Source organism: Monodon monoceros, unplaced genomic scaffold (genome assembly GCF_005190385.1).
Source record: "Monodon monoceros isolate NGI ecotype Baffin Bay Population unplaced genomic scaffold, NGI_Narwhal_1 Super_Scaffold_2, whole genome shotgun sequence".
NCBI lineage: Eukaryota > Metazoa > Chordata > Mammalia > Artiodactyla > Monodontidae > Monodon > Monodon monoceros.
This window is the reverse complement of record NW_021703776.1, coordinates 17,468,270-17,484,978: the sequence shown is the minus strand read 5'-3', so window position 1 is coordinate 17,484,978 and position 16,709 is coordinate 17,468,270. Positions and strand designations below refer to the sequence as shown.

The 16,709-nt window shown below is 37.7% G+C and overlaps 1 protein-coding gene across 7 annotated transcripts in view; it reads right to left on the bottom strand.

Moving 5' to 3' along the window:
- PUS7 (pseudouridine synthase 7) overlaps positions 1-16,709 on the bottom strand; it is a 105,127-nt gene that overhangs the window by 86,631 nt on the left and 1,787 nt on the right. For 2 of the 7 annotated variants that reach the window (XM_029233641.1, XM_029233642.1), the window contains exons 2-4: positions 3,369-3,533; positions 3,173-3,260; positions 537-580 (exon numbers count right to left, since the gene is read on the bottom strand). The exons of 2 other annotated variants lie outside the window; for them this stretch is intronic. In XM_029233641.1, the coding sequence (XP_029089474.1) occupies positions 544-580; positions 3,173-3,260; positions 3,369-3,533 (290 nt within the window). In that variant the 3' untranslated portion in view covers positions 537-543. Of the gene's footprint in view, positions 1-437; positions 581-3,172; positions 3,261-3,368; positions 3,534-16,709 lie in introns of those variants that run through there. 3 more of the 7 variants (XM_029233644.1, XM_029233643.1, XM_029233640.1) reach the window with 3 other exon arrangements.

Genomic DNA, 16,709 nt, shown 5'->3' with positions numbered 1-16,709 from the left:
TACATATACAGTCAAAACACATTAAAAGAGCCAAATAGCTAATCTATAAATAGTTTTTATAAACTATAAATGATATGATCTAGCAGTGCAGGGTAGTTGTTTAGTTTTTCAAAATGAAATTGTTACAGGGTAATATGGGATGATATAGATAATGGAGATCTCATTTACCTGCAGCCTTTTTTTTTTTTTAAACAGTGTAAAAGAAGCCTGTATTGTTTTGAATTTGAACACTGGTTGTGCCCTACTTCTGAGAGATGTCCTGCAGTCAACTTCAGGGCAACCTCCTGCCACAGCGGCATTAAATGAAGTCGGAATTTATAAACTGGCTCAACAAGATGTTGAGATTCTACTTAATTTGAGGACAAACTGGCCTAACACTGGAAAATAAAGTGTCTTTTTTCCTTTTGGGGTTTTTTGTTTTTTTTAATAAAGAAAAAGCCAGAGCCAGTTGGATTTCAAGTTATATGATGAAGTTCTGAATTAATGAAACTGAACAACTAAAAACTATGTAGAATCATTTATTATCTTGGACTTACAGTGTTATTAAAATGCTGACCATATTTCCTGAGTCTTCTTGTTCCTAAGAAAACAAAAACAAAAAGCTCAGAAGCCATGAAAACTCAGAGTAACTCCATTTACAAATACAAATGATGAATATGTCTGTTGAATAAAATACAAGAGCAGAGATAATAAATTATAATCAACTTTTAATTTTCTTTGCCAATTCAGGGAGACTGTTGTAGATGATCTAACATAACAAATAAACTTTTAAAAATCACTTTAAAATGTATGTTTAACTCTATGACATAAATCACAGCAAGATCCTTTTTGACCCACCTCCTAGAGAAAGGGAAATAAAAACAAAAATAAACAAATGGGACCTAATGAAACTTAAAAGCTTTTACACAGCAAAGGAAACCATAAACAAGGCAAAAAGACAACCCTCAGAATGGGAGAAAATATTTGCAAACGAAGCAACTGACAAAGGATTAAATCTTCAAAGTATACAAGCAGCTCATGCAGCTCAATATCAAAAAAAACAAACAACCCAATCCAAAAATGGGCAGAAGACCTAAATAGACATTTCTCCAAAGAAGATATACAGATTGCCAACAAACACATGAAAGGATGCTCAGCATCACTAATCATTAGAGAAATGCAAGTCAAAACTACAATGAGGGGCTTCCCTGGTGGCGCAGTGGTTGAGAGTCCACCTGCCGATGCAGGGGACACAGGTTCGTGCCCCAGTCCGGGAAGATCCCACATGCCGTGGAGTGGCTGGGTCCGTTAGCCATGGCCACTGAGCCTGTGCGTCCGGAGCCTGTGCTCCGCAACGGGAGAGCCCACAACAGTGAGAGGCCCGCATACCACAAAAAAAAATTTTTTAAAAAAACACAAAACTACAATGAGGTATCACCTCACACCAGTCAGAATGGCCATCATCAAAAAATCTACAAACAATAAATCCTGGAGAGGGTGTGGAGAAAAGGGAACCCTCTTGCGCTGTTGGTGGGAAGGTAAATTGATACAGCCACTATGAAGAACAGTATGGAGGTTCCTTAAAAAACTAAAAATAGAACTACCATACAATCCAGCAATCCCACTACTGGGCATATACCCTAAGAAAACCATAATTCAAAAAGAGTAATGTACCACAATGTTCATTGCAGCTCTATTTACAATAGCCAGGACATGGAAGCAATCTAAGTGTCCATCGATAGATGAATGGATAAAGAAGATGTGGCACATATACACAATGGAATATTACTCAGCCATAAAAAGAAACGAAATTGAATTATTTGTAGTCAGGTGGACGGACCTAGCATCTGTCACACAGAGTGAAGTAAGTCAGAAAGAGAAAAACAAATACCGTATGCTAACACATACGGTTTTTCTAAAGAAAAAAAAAAAGATTCTAAAGAACCTAGGGACAGGACAGAAATAAAGACTCAGACGTAGAGATTGGACTTGAGGACACGGGGAGGGGGAAGGGTAAACTGGGACAAAGTGAGAGAGTGGCATGGACATATATACACTACCAAACGTAAAATAGATAGCTAGTAGGAAGCAGCTGCATAGCACAGGGAGATCAGCTTGGTGCTTTGTGACCACCTAGAGGGGTGGGAGGGAGATGCAAGAGGGAGGAGGTATGGGGATATATGTATATGTATAGCTGATTCACTTTGTTATACAGCAGAAACTAACACACCATTGTAAACCAATTATACTCCAGTAAAGATGTTAAAAAATAAAATAAAATGTTTATAACTGAAGTTCCTGTATCTAGTTTGGAAATTCACTGTATTTCCCGTAAGAAAACATATTATGAGATAGTGACTGAAATAGGATTGCTCTCATTTTCTACAAATGTCTTTCCATTCAGAATACTTCCTAGTTCCATTCCATGTGACAGTGGGCAACCTCTGCTTTGTGGATGAAACATTTCAGCTACAGCACTGTGCTACCATCATTCTCTGGGGTAGGTAATGTAATTAAACATTTTTTGTTGAATATTTATGTAACTAATGATGAGATGAGAATCTTAAACTTTCTTTTTTCTTCTAACTTCTCCTTGGCCTTGGATTATGTTAAATAAAACTTTTAAACAAACTGAACTAGATTAGCTAGAGGCTTCCAGAACTATCAAGTTTTATTCCCTCGGTTTTTGTTTTTTTTTTTTTTTCTGACTTAGCATTTAGTTAGTACTTTTCATGCTGTAATACCTCAAACCCGAAACTGTCAGGCTGGCATGCAGCCTGTACTATTGATAAACATTTACGAAATCATTTTTAGGAATTATTTTGAGAGAAATTTTATTACTCTATATACAGAGATTTTCCAACTAGTATATTGAGCTTAAAGCTTTTCTGTTAGTTTTTCTAGCAGATCGGCGCTTCTCTACCTCATTCTTTGAGAATTGCTGGGGTTTCCCATTGAGAAAAGAAGGAAGCTGCCTCTGGATCCTCCTAACCCCAGCATCCTCTCCCTCCCCTCCCCCCAGGCTTAGAGAGTACTGTCAGCCCTGCCTGTCCTCACTTTCTAGTCAGCTGAAAGTTTCAGGGGAATGAAATGTTTCTATCAGAAGGTAGGAACCTTTGTTTTAAAATGTATTAATTGTACTTCAAAATCATGCCACGTTATTTAAATATTAGTCACTTAAAAATAAACTTACACTTCACACATGAATTTTTCACAAGTTATTCCATGTCCATCATCTTTTAAAACTTCATCTGCAGTACACAGACCCAGGGTTTTTAGGGCTATGAGAATAAGAAGAAAGGAAAATTTTTAAAGTGAGAATTAGTTTCAGCTAGGGAAATTTATGGAATGACCACAAATTATTACCTCAATTTGTAGAAGATACTGACCTTCTTTATACTGTATAAATGATATGGATCCTTTATTCGAGGAGTCCAGCATCTGAAACATGGCTGCAATGTTAGAGTTATCCATAAAGAAAGGGAAAGCCACGCCTGATACTTTGGCAGTTCTCAGCCGTTCCAATATAGATATTAAATACTCTCTTGGTTTTTCTGTAAAAGAATAGTTCCAATTCTTTCTGATATGAAATTAAAATATGTCACAAATGGAAGCAGTCATGTAACAATTATTAAATACCTATATTTGAAGTACTGTACAAGGCACTGGGAATATAGGCCTTGCTTACAGGAAAGGCAAGACAATAAACAATTAAATAATTATATACAAAAGTGCTCTACTCTGGATGACTGAATAAAAATGTCCAGAGATTGGATCTACGCATTTTTCAAAAAAGCTCCTCAGGTGACTCTTAATTTATGGACAAAGTTGAAAACCCTCAAAATGGAAAACATGATGCAGGAGAAAAGGCCAGCTAAAAGAAGGAAAAAATAGATTTTAAAAAAACATTTAGATTAATATAGTCCTCCAATTAGGAAGCATAAATGTTCATTCCTAACATAAGGACAGTATTTTGGATAAACAGGCTTTCATCTAAACAATGTGAAAAATGAAAAATCAAGATCAATCCACTTTTCAGAAATAAGGCAGGTTAGTTACGGTAATAAAAGAAGTAAAAATGGTATGGCTTAGATGATGAATGTTCCACTGCTCCATCACTGTACTTCAATCCTAGGACTTAGTAGGATTGTGTGTGTGTGTGTGTGTGTGTGTGTGTGTATTTTAAAAGTCTTTTAAAAACTGTCACTGAGAATTTCATACATATAATAAAAGTAGACAGAAAAGTATAATGAACTCATCACCAACTTCAACTGTTCAGTTTTGTGGCTGGTCTTATTTCACCATGATCCCACCTAGGTCCCCTCTTCCTGTATTATTCTGAAGTAAATCACAGCAATCACATTTCATTACTGAATGTTTCAGTGTGCATCTCTAAAAGATAAGGACCCCCTTTTCTCTTTTTTGTTGAGCTATAACTGACATAAAATTGTGTAAGTTTAAGGTGTGCAATGTGTTGGTTTGGTACCTTTATACTGCGGTATGATTGCCACTGCAGTGCTAGCTAATAGTTCCATCACATCACATAATGATCATGGCTTTTTTGCAGTGGGAATAATTAAGATCTAGTCTCTTAGCAAGTTTGATGTTTACAATACAGCATTGTTCTCTGTAATCACTATGCTGTGCATTAGATCTCCAGGACTTAGTTATCTACTAGTTGCAAATTTTTACCCTTAAACAACATCTCTCCTATCCTGCATCCCCCAGCCTCTGGTAACCACCATTCTACTCTGTTTTTAGGAGTTTGACTTTTTTAGATTCCACATGTAAGTGATATCACACAGTATTTGTCTTTCTCTCTTTGACTTATTTCACTTATCACAATGTCCTCAAGGTCCACCCATGACAGCTGTTCTAACAGGTGTAACTTGATATCCCATTGTGGTTTTAATTTTCATTCCCCTGATGATTTGTGATATAGAGCATCTTTTCATGTACGTGTTGCCATTTGGATGTCTTCTTAGGAAAAATATCTATTTAGTTCCTCTGCCCATTTTTAATCAAATTGGTTTTTTGTCATTGAGTTATATGGGTTCTTCATTTATTTTGGATATTAGCCCTTTATCATATATATGATTTGCAAATATTTCTTTACCATTCCATAGACTGCCTTTTCATTTTGCTGATTGTTTCTTTTGCTGTGCAGAAGTTTTTAAGTTTAATTTAGTCTCACTTGTTGATATTTGCTTTTGTTATTTGTGCTTTTGGGGTCATATCCAAAAATCACTGACAAGACCAATGTCAAGGAGCTTCTTCCCTGTGTTTTCTTCTAGGAATTTCACAGTAGCAGGTCTTATGTTTAAGTCTTTAATCCATTTCGAGTTAATTTTTGTGAATGGTGTTAGACAGGGGTCCAGTTTTCTTTTTCTGCATGTGGTTATTCAGTCTTCCCAACACCATTTGTTGAAGAGGGGACTCCTTTTTCTTTTTTATGTTACCACAATACTGTCATCGTGATACAATTTACACATCTAACAAAATTCTTAATATTCTCAAATAGCCAGGCATTATTCAAATTTCTAGTTGTCTCACAAATGTCATAAATTGTAAACACTCTTTAAAAATCAGTAATCAAACAGAGTCCACACATTGTGATAGGTTATGTTTTTAAGTCTCTCTTAATCATATAGGTTTCTCCTCCGTGTATTTCACTCCTTGGAATTTATGTGTTGAAACTAGAAGTAGGCAGACTTTTAATCTAATACAGTGCCTTTTTGTGCAACTTTTAATACATTATAGCAGATAGGTTACTAAGGCAATCACATCATGTATGTAGTCTTCTGTCATTTCTTTCTGAACTGTATAACAAAATTAGAAGGAGAAAAATGTCCAAGTTTGATTTCAACTCACTACATTTCTTTTTAAGGCTAGAATATGTAAATAATGCTAATGGAACTTGGTATGTTACTTTGATGAAGATTTGTTGCTGTATATCCTTCAGACTACGTGAGGTGCTATAATGTCTATATTTGGAATCTATAATTTATACTCCACCTGCTTCTAAAAATGTTTTGAAAATGCTTACAACATAAGTATATAAAGATATAAATTTTTTTAAACATGAAGGGAAGAGCCAAATGGCACTAACCACTGAAGTTACATAAATGTCAGCTGATAATGACCATCAGTTCTTCAAGGCAGACAAACTTCAATTTCTAAGTTGTAATACTAATAGCTAGTATTTATTGAGCCCTTACTATGTGCCTCGTACTATGATAAACATTTTCTTTGGCTTACTTGATTTTCTCCTCACAACAGTCACTTGCTCAAGGCCACACAGCCAGTTGAACCCAGTCAGTGTGCTTCCACAGCTCCGAGATTCTACCACACTCAACTAACTCAAACATGGGAAGCACCTGCGACACCCAAACCTAGTCAGTCATGACAATCTTTCCAGAGTCTTTCTCCTCAGTAGCTCTCAAAGTCATCTGATCCCCACCACTGCCACAGCAGTAGTTCTCACCTGGGTGACTACTACTGCCTCCTTAAAAAAACTTCTGACTTCTTTAAAGTCATCCCCTAAAAATAAATACTCCCTCCTTCCACAGCATAGAATTACCACTGGGAAGGGCTGCCCAGCCAGGGGCTATATTTCCCAATATACCCTAGAAAAGGCCAGATTTTCCTACCAAATGACTTCAGATTATGTCAAATTTGGCTGCTAAATGAGTTATGAAAATCTGTTGGGTTTCAGAGCTTCTAGAATTTAGGGATCAAGGATGTGGGATTGTGGACGTTTTCTCACAACAGTAATAGCCCAACCACACTGTGTAGTCTTATTTTCCATAACTCCCTTACAATTCCAAAGTTTTCAAACTGAGATACATATCATAATGCCAGGAGCTTTGCAAAGACCCAAGATAAAGATAGTGTTTCTTCCTGAGCATCAATCATACAATAGTGAGTAATATGGAACATATTAGAAATGGATATACAGGGACTTCCCTGGTGGTGCAGTGGTTAAGAATCCGCCTGCCAATGTAGGGGACATGGGTTCGAGCCCTGGTCCAGGAAGATCCCACATGCCATGAGCAACTAAGCCCGTAAGCCACAGCTACTGAGCCTGTGCTATAGAGCCCATGCTATAGAGCCCATGAGCCACAACTACTGAGCCCACGTGCCACAGCTACTGAAGCCTGCATGCCTAGAGCCTGTGCTCCGCAACAAGAGAAGCCACCGCAATGAGAAGCCCGTGCACCGCAGCCAACAGTAGCCCCTGCTCATCACAACTAGAGAAAGCCAGCGTGCTGCAACAAAGACCCAACACAGCCAAACAAAAACAAACAAACAAAAAAACCTTTTAAAAAATAAGTAAATAAAAGAAAAGCTACTTAAAAAAAAAAAGAGAAATGGATATACAGTAGCTCCCCCTTATCCATGGAGAATACATTCCAATACCCTCTGTAATGCCTGAAACCACATGATAAAGTTTAATTTATAAATTAGGCATAGTAAGAAATTAACAATAATAAAATCAATTATAATGATTTACCATAATAAAAGTTATATGAACGTGGTCTCAAAATATCTTACTGTACAAATTTAATGCCTTTTCCATCTTAACTAAGCACTTATGCACTGTGGCTGTAACATTTGCAGTCTGAACCACATCAGCAAAACTCAAATGAATTTCTTCTCCTTCTTCACAATTTCACAGGCTCTGGAGCCTGCGTGCCACAACTAGAGAGAAAAAACCCACGTGCCACAACTAGAGAGAAGCCCATGCGCCACAATGAAGATCCCTCGTGCCACAACTAAGACCCGTCGCAGACAAAAATAAATAAATAATAAATAAAATCTTTAAAGAAAAGAAATGGTGAACAAAGGTTTGTCTTTACCTTTAATGTAATCTGCCTAGGAAACAAAAATGTACGTCCTGGGCTTTCCTGGTGGCGCAGTTGTTAAGAATCCGCCTGCCAATGCAGGGGACATGGGTTTGAGCCCTGGTCTGGGAATATACCACGTGCGGCGGAGCAACTAAGCCTGTGCACCACAACTACTGAGCCTGTGCTCTAGAGCCCGCGAGCCACAACTACTGAGCCCATGTGCCACAACTACTGAAGCCCGCAGGCCTAGAGCCTGTGCTCCGCAACAAGAGAAGCCACTGCGATGAGAAGCCCATGCACCACAATGAAGAGTAGCCCCCGCTCGCCGCAACTAGAGAAAGCCTATAAGCAGCAATGAAGACCCAATGCAGCCAAAAATTTAAAAAAGATGTACGTCTTATGAAAATAATTTACTGTGCTTCACGTTGTCATTATCAGGTCTTTGACTATGTAGAAAAAAAAACCTGACTCATCGAATTAAAAGGGCTAATTTTTGTTTGTTTGGTTTTTTACAACTATATAACTTTCTGGATTTGCCTTTGAAATCTTTTGTCACTTTGGTTGAATGGATAACTGAGTATTGTTTCACAGTGACCTGTGATTCTATTTGATCACATATTTTCAGTGTTTTGACATTTTAAACAAACTTCCCAAATCAAATCCTGAATGAAGCTAAAAGAGAAATATTAATTTACCTAGGCTTATTTGATATATTAGACTGCATGGGAAACATCATCAAATAAAAAGCAATATTTAACCTTCTTAGGTGATATTTATAAGAGATATATATCATTAAAATAAGTGATTCAGAAATTATATGAAATTCTTAAAAATCTATATCCTGGCATAATGTTATCAGTCATAATTCCAGCTATTATCTTAAAACATTATATATCATAAAAGTAACCAAATTTCCTTGTCAACTGCATCATTTTTGGTGTGTGTATGTGAACACTTACCAGATTTTTTTTTTTTTTTTTTTTTTTTTGCGATACGCGGGCCTCTCACTGTTGTGGCCTCTCCCGTTGTGGAGCACAGGCTCTGGACACACAGGCTCAGTGGTCATGGCTCACAGGCCCAGCCACTCTGCGGCATGTGGGATCTTCCCAGACCGGGGCATAAACCTGTGTCCCCTGCATCGGCAGGTGGACTCTCAACCACTGCGCCACCAGGGAAGCCCTTACCAGATCTTTAACCATGACTATTTTTAGGGCCTTTGCCACTCACAGACAGTTATTGTTTTACTGTTATGCTTTCACAAAAATGTTCCTAAAAAGTGCTTCATCTTCAAGAAGATTCATGGAAAAGACTCTGAAAAGTAAAGGTTTCTGATAATTATAAAATCGTATTATTGAACTGGGTAAGAATTTCTAGAACTCGAGTGGAAAACTGATTCATAAAGCTGCCTACCAGGCTTCCCTGGTGGCGCAGTGGTTTAGAGTCCGCCTGCCGATGCAGTGGACACGGGTTCGTGCCCTGGTCTGGGAGGATCCCACGTGCCGCGGTGCGGCTATGCCTGCTCTGCAATGGGAGAGGCCATAGTGGTGAGAGGCCCGTGTACCGCAAAAAAAAAAAAAAAAAAAAAGCTGCCTACCAAGATCAAGCAAAATAAGAATTAATTATGTAAGACTGAATGAACTGATGATGATTTTAATTTTTATGATTTAATTTAAAACATTGCTGGTTCTTTAATGTTTTGTTTTCCAGATTTAAAGAGGCCTCTTTTCTCCTCTCTTTTAAGCTTTCTATAACTTATTGCAATTTGGTGAAGTATATATTTGCAACAAAGGTTGAAACATTAATCTTTTTCTCCCTACCTGATTCCTCCAGAATTTTGAAACTCTTACTAAATATTCTTATTTTTCATGACAATATATATATTTGCACAATGGAAACAATGGACAAGTTCTTGGCTTGGCTTCTTAGCCTAAAGAGACTTTAAAAGTCTAATCTGAGATTCCTTATGAAAAGCGCCAGCAAAGCAGATTTAAAAGAGTACATACAAGCCTCTTAGATAACCTCATCTACCAGAGGGCAGACAGCAGAAGTAAGAAGAATGACAATCCTGCAGCCTGTGAAACAAAAACCACATTCACAGAAATACAGACAAGATGAAAAGGCAGAGGGCTATGTACCAGATGAAGGAACAAGATAAAACGCCAGAAAAACAACTAAATGAAGTGGAGATAGGCAACTTTCCAGGAAAAGAATTCAGATTAATGATAGTGAAGATGATCCAGGACCCTGGAAAAAGAAGGGAGGCAAAGATCAAGAAGATGCAAGAAATGTTTAACAAAGACCTAGAAGAATTAAAAAACAAACAGAGATGAACAATACAATAACTGAAATGAAAACTACACTACAAGTAATCAACAGCAGAATAACTGAGGCAGAAAAACGGATAAGTGACCTGGAAGACAGAATGGTGGAATTCACTGCTGTGGAACAGAAAAAAGAATGAAAAGACATGAAGACAGCCTAAGAGACCTCTGGGACAACATTAAACACAACAACATTCGCATTATACGGGTCCCAGAAGGAGAAGAGAGAGAGAAAGGACCTGAGAAACTACTTGAAGAGATTAGAGTCGAAAACTTCCCTAACATGGGAAGGTATTTTTTGAGGAAATCAAAAAATACCTAAGACAAATGACAATGAAAAAACGACGATCCAAAACGTATGGGATGCAGCAAAAGCAGTTCTAAGAGGGAAGTTTATAGCTATACAAGTCTACCTCAAGAAACAAGAAAAATCTCAAATAAACAATATAATATGGGAAAGGAAATAGCCACCCACGTCCAGGAAGCACAGAGAGTTGCATACAGGATAAACCCAAGCAGAAACACACCGAGACACATAGTAATCAAATTGGCAAAAATTAAAGACAAAGAAAAATTATTGAAAGCAGCAAGGGAAAAACGACAAATAACATACAAGGGAACTCCCATAAGGTTAACAGCTGATTTCTCAGCAGAAACTCTACAAGCCATAAGGGAGTGGCATGATATACTTACAGTGATGAAAGGGAAGAACCTACAACCAAGATTACTCTACCCGGCAAGGATCTCATTCAGATTCGATGGAGAAGTCAAAAGCTTTACAGACAAGCAAAAGCTAAGAGAATTCACCACCACCAAACCAGCTCTACAACAAATGCTAAAGAAATTTCTCTAAGTGGGAAACACAAGAGAAGAAAAGGACCTACAAAAACAAACCCAAAACAATTAAGAAAATGGCCATAGCAACATACATATTGATAATTACCTTAAACATGAATGGATTAAATGCTCCAACCAAAAGACACAGGCTCGCTGAATGGATACAAAAACAAGACCCATATATATGCTGTCTACAAGAGATTCACTTCAGACCTAGGGACACATACAGACTGAAAGTGAGGGGATGGAAAATGATATTCCATGCAAATGGAAATCAAAAGAAAGCTGGAGTAGCAATACTCATATCAGATTAAATAGACTTTAAAATAAAGAATGTTATAAGAGACAAGGAAGGACACTACATAATGGTCAAGGGATCAGTCCAAGAAAAAGAGATAACAATTATAAATATATATGCACCCAACATAGGAGCACCTCAATACATAAGGCAACTGCTAACAGCTCTAAAAGAGGAAATCGACAGTAACACAGTAATAGTGGGAGACTTTAACACCTCACTTACACCAATGGACAGATCATCCAAACTGAACATAAATAAGGAAACAGAAGCTTTAAATGACACAGTAGACCAGATAGATTTAATTGATATTTATAGGACATTCCATCCCAAAACAGCAGATTACACTTTCTTCTCAAGTGTGCATGGAACGTTCTCCAGGATAGATCACATCATGGGTCACAAATCAAGCCTCAGTAAATTTAAGAAAACTGAAATCATATCAAGCATCTCTTCTGACCACAACGCTATGAGATTAGAAATGAATTACAGGAAAAAAACGTAAAAAACACAAACACATGGAGGCTAAACAATATGTTACTAAATAACCAAGAGACCACTGAAGAAATCAAAGAGGAAATCAAAAAATACCTAAGAAAAATGACAATGAAAACACGACGATCCAAAACGTATGGGATGCAACAAAAGCAGTTCTAAGAGAGAAGTTTATAGCTACAGAAGCCTACCACCTAAAGAAACAAGAAAAATCTCAAATAAACAATCTAACCTTACAGCTAAAGGAACTAGAAAAAGAAGAACAAACAAAACCCAAAGTTAGCAGAAGGAAAGAAATCATAAAGATCAGAGCAGAAATAAATGAAATAGAAACAAAGAAAACAATAGCAAAGATCAATAAAACTAAAAGCTGGTCCTTTGAGAAGATAAACAAAATTGATTAGCCAGACTCATCAAGAAAAACAGGGAGAGGACTCAAATCAATAAAATTAGAAATGAAAAAGGAGAAGTTACAACAGACACCGCAGAGATACAAAGCATCCTAAGAGACTACTACAAGCAACTCTATGCCAATAAAATGGACAACCTGGAAGAAGTGGACAGATTCTTAGAAAGGTATAACCTTCCAAGACTGAACCAGGAAGAAACAGAAAATATGAACAGACCAATCACAAGTAATGAAATTGAAACTGTGATTAAAAATCTTCCAACAAACAAAAGCCCAGGACCAGATGGCTTCACAGGTGAATTCTATCAAACATTTAGGGAAGAGCTAACACCCATCCTTCTCAAAATCTTCCAAAAAACTGCAGAGGAGGGAACACTCCCAAACTCATTCTATGAGGCCACCATCACCCTGATACCAAAACCAGACAAAGATATACAAAAAAAGAAAATTACAGACCAATATCATTGATGAATATAGATGCAAAAATCCTCAACAAAATACTAGCAAACAGAATCCAACAACACATTAAAAAGATCATACACCATGGTCAAGTGGAATTTATCCCAGGGATGCAAGGATTCTTCAATATACGCAGATCAATCAATGTGATACACTATTTTAACAAACTGAAGAATAAAAACCATATGATCATCTCAATACATGCAGAACAAGCTTTTGACAAAATTCAACACCCATTTATGATAAAAACTCTCCAGAAAGTGGGCATACCTCAACATAGTAAAGGCCATATATGACAAACCCACAGCAAACATCATTCTCAATGGTGAAAACCTGAAAGCATTTCCTCCAAGATCAGGAACAAGACAAGAATGTCCACTCTCACCACTATTATTCAACATAGTTTTGGAAGTCCTAGCCACGGCAATCAGAGAAGAAAAAGAAATAAAAGGAATACAAATTGGAAAAGAAGAAGTAAAACTGTCACTGTTTGCAGATGACATGATACTATACATAGAGAATCGTAAAGATGCCACCAGGAAACTACTAGAACTAATCAATGAATATGGTAAAGTTGCAGGATACAAAATTAATGCACAGAATTCTCTTGCATTCCTATACACTAATGATGAAAAATCTGAAAGAGAAATTAAGGAAACACTCCCATTTACCACTGCAACAAAAAGAATAAAATACCTAGGAATAAACCTACCTAGGGAGACAAAAGACCTGTATGCAGAAAACTATAAGACACTGATGAAAGAAATTAAAGATCATACCAACAGATGGAGATATATACCACGTTCTTGGATTGGAAGAATCAATATTGTGAAAATGACTCTACTACCCAAAGCAATCTACAGATTCAATGCAATCCCCATCAAGTTACCAATGGCATTTTTTACGGAACTAGAGCAAAACAATCTTAAAATTTGTATGGAGACACAAAAGACCCCGAATAGCCAAAGCAGTCTTGAGGGAAAACAATGGAGCTGGAGGAATCAGACTCCCTGACTTCAGACTATACTACAAAGCTACAGTAATCAAGACAATATGGTACTGGCACAAAAACAGAAACATAGATCAGTGGAACAAGATAGAAAGCCCAGAGATAAACCCATGCACCTATGGTCAACTAACCTATGACAAAGGAAGCAAGGATATACAATGGAGAAACGACAGTCTCTTCAATAAGTGGTGCTGGGAAAACTGGACAGCTACATGTAAAAGAATGAAATTAGAACACTCCCTAACACCATACACAAAAATAAACTCAAAATGGATTAAAGACCTAAATGTAAGGCCAGACACCATTAAACTCTTAGAGGAAAACACAGGAAGAACACCCTTTGACATAAATCACAGCAAAATCTTTTTTTTAATTTTTTGGTGGTACACGGGCCTCTCACTGTTGTGGCCTCTCCCGTTGCGGAGCACAGGCTCCAGACGCGCAGGTTCAGTGGCCATGGCTCACGGGCCCAGCCACTCCGCGGCATGTGGGATCTTCCCGGACCGGGGCACGAACCCGTGTCCCCTGCATCGGCAGGCGGACTCTCAACCACTGTGCCACCAGGGAAGCCTGCATGACCCACCTCCTAGCGTAATGGAAATAAAAACAAAAATAAACAAATGGGACCTAATGAAACTTAAAAGCTTTTGTACAGCAAAGGAAACTATAAACAAGACAAAAAGACAACCCTCAGAATGGGAGAAAATATTTGCAAACGAATCAATGGACAAAGGATTAATCTCCAAAGTATATAAACAGCTCATGCAGCTCAATATTAAAAAAACAAACAGCCCAATCCAAAAATGGGCAGAAGACCTAAATAGAGATTTCTCCAAAGAAGACATACAAATGGCCAAGAAGCACATGAAAAGCTGCTCAACATCACTAATTATTAGAGAAATGTAAATCAAAAGTACAAGGAGGTATCACCTCACACCAATTAAAATGGGCATCATCAGAAAATCTACAAGCAACAAATGCTGGAGAGAGTGTGGAGAAAAGGGAACCCTCTTGCACTGTCGGTGGGAATGTAAATTGATACAGCCACTATGGAGGTTCCTTAAAAAAATAAAAATAGAATTACTTATATGATCCAGCAATCCCACTACTGGGCATATACCCAGAGAAAACCATAATTCAGAAAGACACATGCACCCCAGTGTCCACTGCATCACTATTTACAATAGCCAGGTCATGGAAGCAACCTAAATGCCCATCGATACAGACGAATGGATAAAGAAGATGTGGTACATATATACAGTGGAATATTCCTCAGCCATAAAAAGGAACGAAATTGGGTCATTTGTTGAGACGTGGATGGACCTAGAGTCTGTCATACAGAGTGAAGTAAGTCAGAAAGAGAAAAACAAATATCGTATATTAACGCATATACGTGGAACCTAGAAAAATGGTACAGATGAACCAGTTAGCAGGGCAGGAATTGAGACACAGAGGTAGAGAAAAAACGTATGGACACCAAGGGGGGAAAGCGGCGGGGTGGCGGTGGTGGTGGTGTGATGAATTGGGCGACTGGGATTGACATGTATACACTGATGTGTATAAAACTGATGACTAATAAGAACCTGCTGTATAAAAAAATAAAATTCAAAAAATAAAACTAAACTCATGTATTTCCTGGTTCAATCTGAAATAAAAATGTGCGGTTCAAGCATTTGAAATAGAAAAAAAAGCAGTCGATAAAATCACTGTTCTTAATGCACTTACGTAAATAATCAGATCAAGTTTATTGAAACTAGACTTAATTTGCAAACAAATTTCTCCTACCAGTTATCCTTTGTAACAGTCGGGATGATTATAGAAAGAAAAATTATGTTTTAGTAATACAGGTTTGTAGATATCAGATTTTAGTACTGTTAACCCTCTTTGAGGTTTTGTTTTCTACGTGTAAACTGGACTGGATCCTGAATTCTTCTAGTTTCTTCCAGTATTTGACTAGAACTCGCCAAAGTAATATTTCCAATTTTCTCCCACTCTTTTGACTCCAAATCACTATGAAACTCAACTGCCCTTTTCCCAAAGCCATACAAATTAAAGCTGGACAACTTGACATAAACCTCAGAGAAATCACAACAGCTCACGAGCGGGCAATCTGCATGCTTGTTTTTACATGGCCACTCAGAAGCTCGCCAGACACATTCAAACTGCAAGCCAGGAAAATCCATTAGATTGTCACTGCCATCCTCATTCCACCATCTGGAGATGCTTCAAACTCAAATCTACACATTTTCTCAAATGGCTGCTCTCCAAACTCAGAAACTGAATTTATAATTTGCTCAAACTATTAGCCTTTGTTTTTCTTTTGTTTCCCTAGAAATGCCTCTTGTTAAATTACCTGATTGCTCACAGCACACAGACACCTCATTTAGTTGGAAGCTCACCTGCAGCGCGGTCTCCTAAAATACAACATCCTCCCTTCATTCTGTCTTGAGGAATCATGAGGATACGTGATTGCTAACACACCAGGTTGTGCCTATGTAAATAACCTTTAAAAACTGAAACCTAATGGCACATTAATCCAAAAAAATTGTCGGTTCACTTAGAAAGGTAAAACTTAAAAACTGCTGGTTAAATCTTGGGTCCTGGGAATCTCTGGTTAAATCTTGGGTCCTGGGAATCTCTGCTCTGGACCATTTTTCAATCCTTGGTTATTATTTTCCTTATAGTTATCATATTAACCTTTCTAGTGTGTTGTACACTCTCGAGGGTTTTAAATGCCTGTCTCCAGCCACTCGCATGCCAAATAGCATTCATCAGGATCACACAACTGGACAAAATCAACAATAACCATATAAAGAATTAAGATAGTGACTACACGGCTCTCCTGCCTAAGGACTCAACTAATGCAAACAGTGTATATGCGATTCTTCAGCCTGACTACATCAACAGTGGTAACCAGGAATAATGCTATACTGGTTGCTCATACTCTCCACCCACGGAGAGAATGACCAAAAGCAGGAGGGGGCAGGGGGGTATTGTTAAAATCAAGACCAAATGGAAACCAGCCTTGAAAAATTCCCTGGGCAGACAAAACCAG